General features: G+C 36.5%; 1 protein-coding gene across 4 annotated transcripts; it reads right to left on the bottom strand.

Annotated features, from left to right (window-relative positions):
• Nucleotides 1-4,693: 4,693 nt before the first annotated feature.
• Nucleotides 4,694-13,831, bottom strand: LOC133880356 (ceramide synthase 1 LOH3-like). 4 transcript variants are annotated; one of them, XM_062319312.1, is made up of 7 exons: nucleotides 13,460-13,831; nucleotides 8,956-9,185; nucleotides 8,619-8,774; nucleotides 8,182-8,367; nucleotides 7,705-7,889; nucleotides 5,661-5,737; nucleotides 4,694-5,014 (listed from the first exon to the last, which is right to left on the bottom strand). In XM_062319312.1, exons 1-6 carry the CDS (start codon nucleotides 13,595-13,597, stop codon nucleotides 5,706-5,708), a joined length of 927 nt encoding a protein of 308 aa, XP_062175296.1. In that variant the 5' UTR covers nucleotides 13,598-13,831; the 3' UTR covers nucleotides 4,694-5,014; nucleotides 5,661-5,705. The 4 variants fall into 4 exon arrangements, with proteins under 4 accessions (XP_062175296.1, XP_062175295.1, XP_062175294.1 ...); XM_062319311.1 differs by having other exon boundaries at nucleotides 4,694-5,181; XM_062319310.1 differs by lacking the exon at nucleotides 4,694-5,014 and having other exon boundaries at nucleotides 5,509-5,737; nucleotides 13,460-13,830.
• Nucleotides 13,832-14,969: the final 1,138 nt, after the last annotated feature.

The following is a 14,969-nucleotide window of genomic DNA, read 5'->3' on the forward strand; positions in this document are numbered from 1 at the left end:
ATTCTGCATTAGCCATCTCGCAAAATAAAGATCCAAGCTCTGATACCAACTTGTTGTAATAGACTAATATTCCAGGATCACCAAAGAAGCAAAATAGCAAAATAACAACACAAACTTAAAAGACACAAAGATTTAAGTGGTTCGGTTTAACAAGCCTACATCCACTAGCGGAGACGATCCAAGAGAAATCTACTATCAAAAGGATGGAGTACAAACTGCAATATAAAGAACAACCACTCAAACCCAAAAGCCCCAATACACCCTTATCCCACCTTCACACAACAAAAGAGAACTACATACAAAAGAGAAAACCCTTCTTAGTTCCCTTATCTCTTAACACACATGAGAAATACAAGTGAGACAAAAAAGGGACTTATCTCTCTCATAAAGTTGCTGCCGAAACACTTCTAGCCAAGACTCCTCTTCTTCTTGTCTTCTAAAGCTCTCTTCCCACACTACTAAGAAAAGGACCGAAGCTACTATTTTCAACAAAAGGCTTACGCCTTTATTCTTCAAAAGCTTCCACGAGAAGCTTCTTTCCACCAAGCTTCTAGAAGAAGCTTTTCAACCCAAGACAAATGTGTGTACAAAGGAGAAAAATAAGTCAACAATCGTGGGGCCCACAGTAAAAGACTTGTGAAATACAAGTCACATGCACTACAGTTAAAAACTAATGTTCCTTTGATAGGTTTTGCTATGTGTATGTATGGTTAATAACCAATGCTCCTATGACAGGTTTTGATAGTGAGGATGGTTTTGTAGGAATTCAGTTAACCTAAATATAAGCTGGAAATAATGTCCAGTATTATGTGCATGGTGTTTCCCATTGTATTGTCCTGAAGTCTTTTTGAATTGACCCCAAAGAAACCATAACAACACGTTCGAGCTTCAAACAAAACTTGTTCCAAAACTTACCACAACAACACATTCAAGCTTCAAACACGACTATAAATCTAGAAACCAGAATTTTACACAAACAAAACAACTTAATACATACAATAATTTGCTTACAAATCACCAACTTCTATTTCAACCACCAAATAAGTACAATAAATGTCCTACAAAAGGCATGTCCTACAAACATGTCCAACAAAAAGCATGTCGAACAAACATGTCCAATGAAAGGCATGTCCTACAAACATGTCAAAAAAAAATGTCGAAAAAACGTGTCCACTCACAATCACAACTCAGGGCAACCTCATATGATGAATTCTACTGTCCTCCTGGTTTTTTGTTGCATATCTGGAAAAAAAAAAAAAAAAAAAAAAAAAAAAAAAACAGTGCAAACAAAATCCATGAACACACAAGCATTGTATGGTAATTCTTCTTCATTGCTTTGAATTCGATCACCCAAATCTCGATTTTTTACGATACTTTGCGATTTCTGACTTTGTCTCATTGTTAATTTCAGACTACATCTTCTCAAGTTGTTTTTTCAATTCTGCCTTCACCTTCCCAACTTCTACTTCAACCATGGTTTCACATCGTTTACCTTATGCTACCAAACTTTCGTGCCACACACTCAATCAACCGACAACCCTCTGACCATATTCACACATTTTGGGATCAACCCACTCAAAGAAACTACAATCTCTATTATTCTACAAAACACATAACAAAGTAATCTAAATTGATGATGGCCAATTATTACTCCTTATTTTGTTTTTTGCAATTTAAATGTAAATGGCAATGCTAGTGTTGTTTTTATTATCTACTTGCAGGAATCCTCTATTAACAGAACCCAGTATGATCTAAGTTTAATTCTAATTTTCTGCTTTTGTGCCATCTGCAAACAAAATGTCATTTATAGATGATCATAAGTAACCCTAAAACAGAGAAGAAACCCTAAAAAAATTTTAATCCCCAAATTAAAAATGAAACCCTAAAATTGAATAAAATAAGGAGTACTTGCCTTCCAATTTTCACACCCTAGAAACCTTCTTCTAAATTTTTTTAACGTGTGTGACATTTTCACAATCATCGGCTGCTCGCAATAGCATACTGTTGCCATGAAAACATAGCAACACTCTGCGTGGACTCCGAGGTTGCATCCATCCTCTCCTTCGAGTGCTCAGTGGAGTTGGGTGTCGAGTCAGTGGCTGAGTCCTACGTTGAGGAATCCATCATCTCCTTCAACTAGCTCTCAGTGAAATCCTAGCCTTTTCTCGGAAATCCTCTTCTTCGTTTCTCTTCTCTCCTCTCTTATTCTCTCCCAAAATTCGAACCAGCATATACATTAAAGGCACGCGCATGGTGTTGAAAAGATTTCAGAAATGAAAGGCTCATTTTTAAGAGTATTTTCGTCCGCTTTTCTCACTAGAAGTCATGTGCTGCGCACGTGGATTGACTTCCGTCACTTGAGACGGCACCAATAGACAAAATAGGGTACATTGAAAATCTTTTAAACTTTATGGGTTGCAATTAACGAAATTGAAACATTGGTAGGTGAATTGCAAATCTCTGACAACTACATGGGGGTAAATTGAATATTAATTTAAAGAATATTTAAATGATATAGGGAAATGATAAATGAATCTATTGTAGAGTGCATTTAAATAAGAAAGTGAAAAATGATTTAAATCCTTAAATTGTGGAAAAGTTTAAGTAACCTACTGATTTTTGATTTCCCAGCAACCAACCGAGGGCTATCATCAACAATAGTAGCATGGCATCCAATGTCTAGAAGACGATGATGAACGTGAGAGAGATTTGAGGAATGTTTCTCGAGGAATTGAGATTACTGTTTTGTTGAACAACACTTGGTTCTTCCATCTTAGCAAAAAAGGGGATCTTGAGCTTATGGGAAATTGACTCAAATTAGGCCTAGAAACATGTTGATATGGTAAAAATGGCAATCACTCAAATGAGAAAAAACTGAATTAACCTGAAAAAAAAAAAAAAAAAAAAAAAAAAGTGTTAGATGCTGCGAAAATTTAGTAAGAAATGAGTTAAAGTGAGGTCGATGAGCATTTTAGGGAAAGTGAAGAACTAATCGGCGGGAGAGGAGAGAGGAGAAAGTACAATTTATTTTTTATTTTTTATTATTTTTGTAAATACCACTTTCATTCATCAAGAGCAGGTTACAAGCAATAAAACAGATGGGTGGGTTACCCCAACAAAAAACCCAAATCTAATACAGTTGTGCCTATCACAAGAAGGAGGGAATGGGTGTTTTTCCAATTCCAGAAGAACTAAAAATGTCCCGGCCCAATCAACCTTGGACAAAGCCAAGGATTTGTCCAAACAAGTCAACTAAGGACCAAACTAGTGAAGAACAGGGGCATGACTCGTGCAAAGGCCTTCAACTCTGTTCAAAACAACCCTGATGAAAGGATTGGGTGGGCACTGATTCGGTAAAGGGAGTAACAACCCCTATGCAAGGGGTAGAGAAAAGCAGGCACAACTAATAACAGATCAAAAGCTCTAGAGAAACCACTGTTGTAGACCCGTGGACAAGGTCGTTGAAGGTGGAAATCTGCTCGAAAGTCATCTGGATCTAGCGCGTGGAGTGCACGCTCCGACGAGTTGGAACCAGACAACTAAGTGGCTGATGGTGGATTGAAGAGGAGACAGTCGAGAATCCGATGGAGTGGAGCGTATTGTGGTGAAGCCTCCTGAAGTTAGTAGATCTAAGTTGAAAAACATCAAATCTAAGAACTTCAAGATACTGGTTGTTTCTCGGCCAGGAGCAGATGGAATTGCTGACATCCGATATGGTGGCGGAAAGAGTAAGAAAAATGCCAGAAACATAGATGGGTAGATGGAGTTTATGGCGTATCTCCAATGCCCAAAACAGTAAGTAACATGGATGAGAGAACGGAGAGAAAGATATTTGGAGATGATGGTTGTATGGATGGTTATGTGAAAAGGTGGATGGGAGAGGTATGGAAGGGAGATAGATGATGGGGAGGGAAGCACACCCATGGAGTTTTCCACGGAAGGTTGTAGAGGATTTAAGATATTTTAGAGAGAGAGAGAGAGAGTACAAGTTTTTTTCCTTAAAAATTTAAAATCATTTTTTTTTATATATGAATATAATAAAAATTCGTTTGGTTTTGTGATTTAAAAAAGTGCGATTTAAAAATTGTGTAATTTTTTAAAACTGCAGTTAAGCGTTTGACAAAATTACAATTTGACTTTTAAAATCGCAGGTTAACCTTTAAAATTCTGCATTTTTTTAAAAAAAAAGACACCCCCTTATCTGCAATTTAAAAAGCCAATTTTCTACGTTTTCAAATCACAATTTTTAAAAAACGCAATTCCTAACCTGTTCATTTTTCTGTGATTTAATTTAAAATTGCACTTTTTATCTATCAAATCGCAATCCCAAATGAACTCTTAAGTTATTGGGTAGCTACAATGCTAACCAATGGTTTAGGAATGCATAGGGTGTCTGCTGCAAGTAGGTTTGTGTGATTTTATTTTTTTTTTAGATTTTCTCTATATATAGATAAGAGAATGAGCTATTGGATGTCTACTGCGCTAGTGCTCTTACAATAACTTCCTTATACATTATTTTTAATGAGTATATCAACTATATAGAAATGCAATAAAAAGGTTCAAATCCCCTGGCCACTAAAAACCCTCCATACAAAAGTGATCAAATGAATTAAAGTTCTTTAAAAAACAGAATTGATACAAAATAAGAGCATTTCCTGTAAATTGCCACCAAGCAATTAGCCAAAATGCAAACTCACAAAAAGAAAGTGTTTTCTTCATTAATATGCATGAAACACAATATTGAAGAAACTTGATGTCGGCTTACACCAACCAAGCCAACTCATCAGTAAAATATTTACTTGCCTATGGACACATCAGACTACAGTAAGGTAAAAGAGAAAAAGTCACAAGATTCATGAAAATGATCAAAGGCAAACTAGAATTTCTCAACTCGGCAGGATCAAGTCTTTCAGTACATCTATGAAACTTTCAAGCAGCTGTTAACTTCCGTACAATAAATCATTTCCCAGCCAGCGAACTTGAACTTAAGGTGGCAACTTGCATAGGTCAAAATCTAAGATAAAATGAAACTTGTCACCAATTGCTACCCTCTAAAACCTGCTTCCATATCTGATTTCATATTGATATACAACCCTTTCAATTTTAAGGGAGTTCTCCAGCAACAAGTTTCTCAATTTAGCAGAAAGAACATATCAGATGTAGACGTTACACCATTCTCATCTGCATGAGAAACGGCAGGAAAGAATCTCTCTCAACAGAAGTAAGAAGGGGACCACAGATAATGCATGTACAACAAGACACGCTCAAACAACCCCACTTCCCCCCGCCCCAAAAAAGAAGTTCAAAACAAAAAAAAAAAAACAAAAAAAACAAAAAACAAAAAGAAAAGAAAAAAAGAGCATCTGCAGTAAGTATTTTGACCTCCCACCCAAGTAAAATTCTCCCATTGTGTTTTGCATAAGCATTTTAAGAACAGATGTTTCTTGCCGCACTTTATGCATCAATTTGTTTTTAGAATCACGTGCTCAAAATACGGATCACTTCAGATATTTGAAAAGCGACTTCATTAAAAAATTTATTGATAATAATGGTGACTCGAATTCAAACCACATCTGTGGACTAGTTCTTTGTGAAAACACTAAAGTCATTTGGTTTCTTGCATGGAGCATCAAAATGGCTTCTCCCAATTACCAGATTACCTTTGCAATGATCATGACATAGGGACGATAAATTTTGTTTCTTGGTCAATCTTCATGCTCATCTTCATCTTCAGAATCTGCAAAAAAGAAAAATAAAATAAAATAAATAAAAATAACCAAACATATTTTATAATCAGGTTATTATGCATTCATAAAATAGTAAAAATAAGAGCAAGACTTAGGTTAGGTTCAAATAGTCAAGTTCATTGAAAAATAACGGTAAAATAGAAGATGTATCAAGCAACAGATGTGAATGAATTCAGTTGTAACTCTCTCTCTCTCTCTCTCTCTCTCTCGTCTCCCTCTCAACAAAAAAAATCCTTGGTCCCCTCTTCTGAGTAAGCCTAGCGAGGAGGGAGGAAGGTCCTCCCTCCCTCTTCCCACCTCCGGTCCCCTTCCTATCTACATCCTTTAGTGTTCTTTCTTCTTTTTGGTTTTTTTGTTTTGGGTTTTTCTTCTTGGGAGCAGATCTACAGTAGTTGGGGGTAGATCCTCTTCCGCTTCCCTCGCCAGCCTGATTTACCGTCATCACTGCTTCAGTGGGTGGCTGCCACACTGGTGTAAAGTGGCTATTTTGGCTCTTTTGCACCTTGGGTTGTAGATCTATGGCATTTGGGTTCTCTTCTCCATGCACGTGCCTGACCGGGGGCCTTTCCGTCTTGTTCTGGTTCTTCTCTGCTGTCGGCACAGCTACAAGTGGCCGCCACGAGCTGTTCCAGTGCATGTGGCTGTGGGTGTGTCTGAAGTTTGGGGTTAGATCTACAGTGTTTGAGGCCTTTTCATCGCACACGCGCCTCACCGGTGGCTTCTCCAGCTATTTACACGCCTTCGTCGGACACCACGCGCCACCGCCTCTGCTTTATATATATATATACTTTATTTCCCTGTATTTCTAGTATTTTCGTTGTATTTTGGGCTTGTTCTTTGCTTGTTTCCATTGGCTCGGGTATGGGGGGTTTGTTGGGTTTGGGTGCTTTCGGGTTTGGGTTTGTGGGTGGCTTTTTGGGAGGGTTGTTTGGGTTTTCTTATGGGTTTTGGGGGCTTGCTAGGTTGGATTGGGTTGCGTTCGGAGCAAGTTTGGGTGTATTTTGGGGGCTTCTACTGTATTGGGTTTTGTTTTGTGGGCTGGCTAGGCCGTTCCTTTGTATACTCCCTGTATACTTAAAGGCGCTTTACGCTTTTTAATAAAAATTTCTTACTTATAGAAAAAAACAGATGTGAATGAATACAAGAAGTTCACCAAAAATCAATGCACTTCAACAAATCTAAACTTTGTTCCTAACTCTCATTTTAATCACATTTGCGAGGTTATAAGACGTACATAGATAAATGGGAAAGTCTACCATTCTGCATGATGAATGTTAGATTAAATCCCAACTTTTCAACTAGTTCTAGAAATTTCTGACCCAAAATATCAACCAACCTGCCATTCAATGTGTTTGATCAATAGGGTTGGTCTTCCAAATGAACCAGAACCGGTAAGTAGCATGTTACAGCAGATATTCTGATATTATGCAAAATATTATGAACAATAGCTAGAAAAAAGGCATGATTAGTTTATTTCCCCTTGTATGACAACCTCAACAGAGTGATTTGATTTCAACAATCTCCAACATTTCATACTCCTGTTTATTATAATACATTCAGACTGACTAATAGAGAAAGAAAAAATAAAAATAAAACTGAGTCCCCTTTAATCCATGGAAGAGTTAGCTCCTTAGGATATTATTATACTAATGACCCAACCCCTTATAACCTGAATAACCGAATCTGAATACTCAGAAGTCAGCTCACTACTATGCCCCTGTAGAGAGTGCAATAAAGAAGATTCTTTTCCAATTACTAAAAATAATAGATCCTCCTACATTCATAGTGATTTTTATTTCCAGATAAAGACAGCTGACATTAAAGGTGGATCCTCATATCCCTTTGAAAAATTCCCTACTAGAATTCAGTGTTGTTTTATACCTGTCCACATGCTACAATTGTTAATGTGTATATGTTCATTTGACACAACTACTTAAGGAACATAGAATTCACTCACCAGATCGAACATCGTCACTAATCCGGCCTCTCGCTTGGATTTGCTTAACAAGCATCCGGCACATCAACACCCACCAATAAATATGAAGAACAAGCAAGCCGAATAGAAGAGTATTGAACACATAATAATAAATTGGTCCAGCCACTGGGTATTTTTCCTTGTCCAAGGTCAGTAGAACTTCATAGCTGCATTAAAGGGACAAAAGAAATCCAAAAATTAAAATTAAAAAACAATACAAAAACTAAATGATAAATTTTGAAGCACTATTCTTTAGCAACAGTATTTATCTATTTATTTTTTTGGAGAAGTCAAGAATACAATATCATTCATTTTTTTTCTCTTTCAAAAGGGGCCTTGCCTAGTGTAATAATAAAAGTCTCAGCCTTTGAGGCCATTAAGTGCAAGTGCACAGGTTCAATTCTTAGCGGCCACTCACTTATCAAGGTCCATAAAAATAATATATATATATATACAAACCTAGTACTCCATAGGACCCAGAACGGGTAGTACATAAGGCGCAGTAAGGTCCAGCACAAAACAAACAGAACAAATGCAAAGCTAGCTATGTTTTCAGCACCACTGTATTTGGACATCTTCCCTACCTCCAGAAATACATCACTAGCATCATGAAGAGCCAAAACAATTGAGCCAACACGGGCAAACCTGCAAGAAATAGGAGAGAAACAGGTTATTGTATAAAACCTAAATATCCCAGATATTTGAATCATTGCACGGACTCAGAGCCACATGTTTTTTTCTACATGGGCAAGAGGAATAACATACTAATGACTTCAAATGAAGACAACCCTAATAATTTCTATAGGTAAGTATTAAGTTGGTAGTACACTTGCTTGCTTGGAATTGTGATTAACAGTACATGACCAAGCTACAAAGAGCACTACATCAAAACATACCTAAAAATGTAAGATAGCACAATGAGAATAAGGGTTCCAACATGATGACTCATGGACACCCCAAAGTCCTTACGCCTTGTTTCCCAGAAAATCAAAGCAAATATGGAGTATGTATAAAATCCAGCCGTAAACATATACAATCCCTTCAATTTCAACCTGATAGTCATTAATCAGTCAGTATTGAATAAACAAAAAAGATATCCTTCTTTGGTTTAAATTACAAATGAATGCATGGATAGAGCTAAGCCAGTGTGGAATTTTTTTTTTTTTATAAGAGCCAATGTGGATGTTACATCAAAGAACCAAATTTTTTATATATATACCGGGGAAGTCTTACTTAATTTGTAGGTCAGGCCAAACCTGATGTCCCGGTCCCACCCAAAAGTATCTTGTGTTAGAAAACCAAGGCTCATTATGAGTTACATATAAAGCGAGAAGCTCTGCTGAAAGAAAATAAATGCATTTCCATGCTGACTCTTTAAATTTTCTTATCTTCTTCCTTCTCTCGCTTGTCTCAACATCTAGCATCTCAGCTCCCTTTCCAAAAATCAATCGACTGGCCAGCTTCTACAATATACAGATTTATTGCAGAGACCAAAAACTATATAAATAAATAAATCTCAGGCAAAAGGAAGGGAAAGAAAATATCTGAGAGAGGAAAAAGAAACAAGAAAAATACCAACAGAGCAAAAGCAGTCACATTCACAATTCCTTAATATGAATATATTTGTCACTATGATTTGGAGAAAGAATAAAAAGAAAGTTCAAATGAGGAAGCGAAGCAATAGAAAATGGATCTATGCACCCACTTTTGTTGTTTTCTAAGTATAAGTTCTCAAACTCGTAAGAATGCAATGGAGCCATATACCAGCTTTTACAATTTCGTGGCATGAACTGGATGAGGTGAGTTAGAAAAAACAATGGCCAAGGTTAGCTCAAGTATGAGCAAAGACTAGAGAAGATTCAGAGGGTAAGAACTTGCAACAGTATCTCAATTTCAATTCAAACAAGGGTTTGTATCACACTCCATGTTCTGAGAAATATTTACCATCTGAAATAGCCTAGTGCTCCATTTGGCCTATTTCATCACAGCATAAGTATGACCTATCACATTCCTATCTGAAAGAAAATTAATACCAACTGTTCAGTGCATACACTGTCCAAATTTAGAAGAGCTTTCTAGTATAGAGTATAGCTGAACAAGCAGTACATAGAGAACAGCCTTTAGCATAATCAAGAAGTATTAGTTTATTGGTTATATTCTGTTGACAAAAATCACTACCATATCAGGGTACTGTTGAAACAGAAACACCATGATTTAGAGAATTTTCTAGAGTTATGCAGAATATATTCTCCAACAAGGAAAGAGCTTAATACGGCAAGATTTGCATCAAATATTTTAAGGAAGGCAATTTCATGAGACAAGGAAAGTTCTGACACATTTACAGCTCAGCAAGGCGGTTTTCATTATGACAGTCCCGGCGGCAAGAGGAAGCGTCTGGACGCTCAACAGCGTTCGAAGAAGTGTCCAAACACCTCAACAGACACCAACCACATGTTCGCACATGTTCGCACAGATGTCCGAATAGCCCAGCGGACACCTAGACCCGAGAGCTCATGTTCGATGCAGTGTCCGAACAGTAAACTGGTGGTTGGGAACAGTGAAGACAGCGTGCAACCGTTCGGACGCTAGGGACATGCCGTCCGGACACGCTTCTGAAGACTTCTGAAGAAAAGCGTGTATTTTGAAGTCGGTTGCTGCTTGACGTCCGGACGCTCACTTACCCAGTCCAGACGCCGCCTAGGAAAATCTGAGTTTGTGTCAAATTAGGTTTTCTAGAGCCTATTTAAAGAGGCTCTCAGGCTATTGTTTTGTAAAAAATATGTAATTCCATTGTGTTAAGAGAGGGTGTTTAGGTAGATATTGAATATTTGCTAGCTCTTTTAGAGTTTTTATTTGTGTGATTTGATCAACCCATTGAAGTTTAGCTTAGGGAAAAGCCCTAAACTAAAGGAGTCCATTGAAGAACCTTTCAGGCAAGAGGTCTGGTTGGGAGGCGTTCACGTATAAATACATGTCAGAGTTCAAAGTACAACTACTGCATCAGGAGTATGTGAGTGCGATTGCTTTGTAACTAGCTATTTCTTCTGTTAGTGGATTTCTTGAGTTTAGCTGCCCCAGAGTGGTTTTTCTCTTTGTTGCAAAGAGTTTCCACTTCGTCACCAAAATTTCAGTCATATTTACTTTTCTGCATTTATATTTTGGTGAACTGTTGATCACACACACTTAAATTAGGAGTCATTATTTATATTTTTCAAGAAGTGGATTTTCAAACAAAAGCATATACAATGGTGCTGTAAAAGTGGGAGAACAATAGGGAAAAGCATGTTTAATCCGTCAATGACAACGTTCCTAGATCACAGGTCAAGAATAAGCTAAATAACTAAGCACATTGATCAATATGAGGAGTTTTATATATGCTCGCTAGCAAAACCTAGCTTTATATTTCATCTAAAAAAAAAAAAAAACTAGCTTTACTAATCAAGACCCCTGTAGGAGTAATACTAATTCAGAGCTACTTCATGACTTAGAAACGCTTTATCAATAAGGAGCTTCATAATAAGGCAAGACTAAACAAAGGCAATTAAATGCGAATTTTAAAACAAGGGGAAATTACACAACCCCCTTGAAGTTGACACCAATTCGCAATTCTGATACCCATGTTTTAATTGCGTCAATTGCAGCCCATAAAGTTCAGGAAATTTGCAATCCACCCCCTTCCGTCCAACTACTCCGTCTAATGAAACAGAAATGTACCCACGTGCGCAGAATGCGAGTTTTTTGGGCCAAAAAGATGGAAATGCCCTCATCAAAATGCTGCATTTTGCTCATCTCCTTCAATGAGTTTTCTCGAAATTGAAAAAAAAAAAAAAAAAAAAAATGGCGTTGGTCGCTGTTTGGGGGGAAGAGGCAAAGCTAGGTTGGGACAATGGATTCTTGCCCATTCTCTTCTTCCATCCTCCAGTTCCTATAAAATACTACATTCATATTTACCCATGCTGGATTCCCTCATTTGTACATACTATTCAAATTAAATCAAATTATATATATATATATATATATACACACACATAACCCCCTCAAACTACCACCACATTATCAATGTCTCCCCCAAACTACCAATTGTGTCAATGTCCCACCCTAAACTACAAAAAAATGTCAATATCCCTCTAATAACAAAAATACCCTTCATAAAATTATTAAAATAAAATAAAAACTAAAAAAAATTTCTAAAAAATATAAAATAACAAAAATTTATACAATAATAATAATAATAATTAAAAAAAATTAAAAAAAAATTGTTCTTTCATTTAATAAAAAAACTGTTTTTTCTTTTTTCTTTTTCGTTTTTTTTTTTTTTAAAAAAAAAATCGTTCTTTTATTATTACTATTATTTTGTTTTCCTTTTTTTCTTTAATTTGTTTTTTTTTTTAATAATTTTTTTTTAGTTTTTTTTATTTATTATTTATTTGTTTTAGATTTAGTTTTAGTTTTTTTTTTTTGAATTTATAAGGACATTTTTTTCTTATTCAAAAAAAATTAGGGTCATTTTTGTCTTTTTGTTGGTCTTAGGGGGGACATTGACATTTTTTGGTAATTTGAGGAAGGATATTAACACAATTGGTAGTTTAGGGGGTACATTGACAATCGAATGGTAGTTTGAGGGGGATATGTGTATTTTTCCTTATATATATATAGTTTCACGCATAGATCAAGTTCCATGGATGCTCTGTTTTCGTAGTTTTCCGGCTTCTATGTTTTCCTGTTGAGTTCTTTCTAGCTACAAAATGTTGGTATAGTTCCTATTGCCTTGAAATCCGCAAACAGATTCAAAAAATTATTCTTATTCAAAAAATTCAACACTCAAACGGTCCATAAGCTGACGAGGGGAGTTCAGGATCATGGCAAGGGGAAGTGGAGGGAGATCTTTAGAAGAAACACCGAAATGGGTTGTCATCGTCATCTGTTTTGTTTTGGTTGTAATATCCATAATCATCAAGCACATCATCCATCTTCGCTGAGAAGGAGGGCATTTCCGTCTTTTTTGCCCAAAAAACTCACATGCCGCACATGTGGGTGCATTTCTGTTTCATCAGACAGAGCAATTGGATAGAAGGGGGTGGATTGCAAATTTCTTGAACTTTATGGGCTGCAATTGACGCAATTAAAACATTGGCACCAGAATTGCGAATTAGTGTCAACTTCGGGGGTCAAGTGTAATTTTCCCTTAAAACAAATACTCCCATGACCAATGAAATATTCACACCGCTGGCCAGAAGAGACACAAAAGGGTGACCATGCCCCATCAAGCATGGAACAAAGCAGATACACAATCCATGGTACAGAGTCTACAGACTGCTAAGAAATCGGTACTCGTTCCCATGAAAACCATTCCATTTAAATCAAATTCTTCTCTTTCATTCTCTAACTAACCCAAAACAAGGAAAACAGAAAGACAGATTAACTACCGAAATGGGAGTCACAAAAAAAAAAAAAAAGCGTTAAAACAAGCTTCTAAGACTATAACAAAAGTTTCACGTTTATTCACCACATATCACTGAATCCAACAAGTATGCAAATAAAGAGAACTAAGCACAACCCATCATATAAAAATGAAAAACCTAACTGGGTCAATCAAACATTTGATAAATAAAATACTCAATAATCCAATAGATTGAAAAGAGAGGTAATACCCTTACAAAATACAATGCAAACCAAAAAATAGATAAAAGAGAAGAATGAACTTTATGAGCTTGTTTATATATATATGAGACGGTACCTGGAAAATGAACCTATCGAGGAAAAATCGAACAGTGGGGAAGAACAGAGCAAAGAAGGGAAGGATTATGAAATCCTCATATGTCGGGTATGATTCTTGCCGCCAATCGATGGACCTCAAGGTTTCGGTCAAACCCATCTCGGATTCTCCGTCAACGATTCAAATTTTCTTGCGAAACAAACAGTCACTAGCTGTGGATCACGAATGCAAGCAGAGACATCCGAGCATTTCCCTTGATGTTGCTTTGAACTTCGGAGGTGCCACTACTTTTGCGTTGACGAAATTGCACAGTTGAGTTTTCAAAGTTAGCGAGTGGTCGTGGGCACTGGTCAAGAAGAAGCGGCGTAAATGAAGTATAGTTATCCATAAGCTTATTCGGACTCGAGACGAAGATCAGTTTATGGGCCACTCGATTATTAAAATCCAATTATTAAATGATATATACTTGTATAAAATTTGATCGACCATATTTGTATAAAGGCTCAGCTCATATATATTTATATATATAAATACTAATTAATAAATATATGTATACATTAATTATAACAAATATAGTATATTACTTATGAAATAACAATTTAACAATGAACGTGATTTATTATTCATATCAACAAGACAACAACACTTACTTTGTATGACTAGTGACTAAGTATAATCTAATCATGTAAACTATGTAAAATGATCTAAAACAATTCATATGGATATGATATAAAGATTCATATGTGAAAAATATATTATGTGACTCTTATGTGCGTGTGATCAATAGTGCAACAAAATATTTAAATGCGGAATTTAAAGAAAAATATTTTGTTGACGAAGTAAAAACTCTTTACCAACAAAGAGAAAAAACCACTCCAAGACAGTCAAACCCATAAAATTCACTATTCAAAAGACAAAGCTAGTTACAAGGCAGTAATACTCACATAACCTGATGCAGTAGTCGTACCTCTAACTCTGACACGTACCTATACGTAAATGCTTTCCAACCAGACCTCCTCTCTGAAGGAGTCTTCAATTGACTCATTTAACTTAAGACTTCTCCCTAAACTAGACTTCAACGGGTTGATCAAATCACATACAAAACTTTAAGAGAGCTAGCAAATATTATAATCTCTGCCTAAATGCCCTCTCTTAGCACAACGGAATTCAGTATTGAATCCTTACAAAGCAATAGCTTGAGAGCCCCTTTAAATAGGCTCTGGAAAACCTAATTTAACACAAACTCGAATTTCCCTGGGCGGCGCCCGGACTAAGACAGAGAACGTCCTAATGTCAAGCAGCAACCAATTTCAAATAACACGCTTTTCTTCAAAAGTTTTTAGTAGTGCGTCCGAACGGCATAGCCCTAGCATAGCATCTGGACGGTTGTATGCTATCTTCATTGTTCGCAGCTACCACTTTGCTATTCGGACACAGCATCGAACATGAGCTATCGAGTCTAGGTGTCCGCTGGGCTTTCCGAACATCAGTGCGAACATGTGCTCCTTGTGGTTTATGTCTACTGAGGTGT

This window comes from Alnus glutinosa, chromosome 10 (genome assembly GCF_958979055.1).
Source record: "Alnus glutinosa chromosome 10, dhAlnGlut1.1, whole genome shotgun sequence".
Classification (NCBI taxonomy): Eukaryota; Viridiplantae; Streptophyta; class Magnoliopsida; order Fagales; family Betulaceae; genus Alnus; species Alnus glutinosa.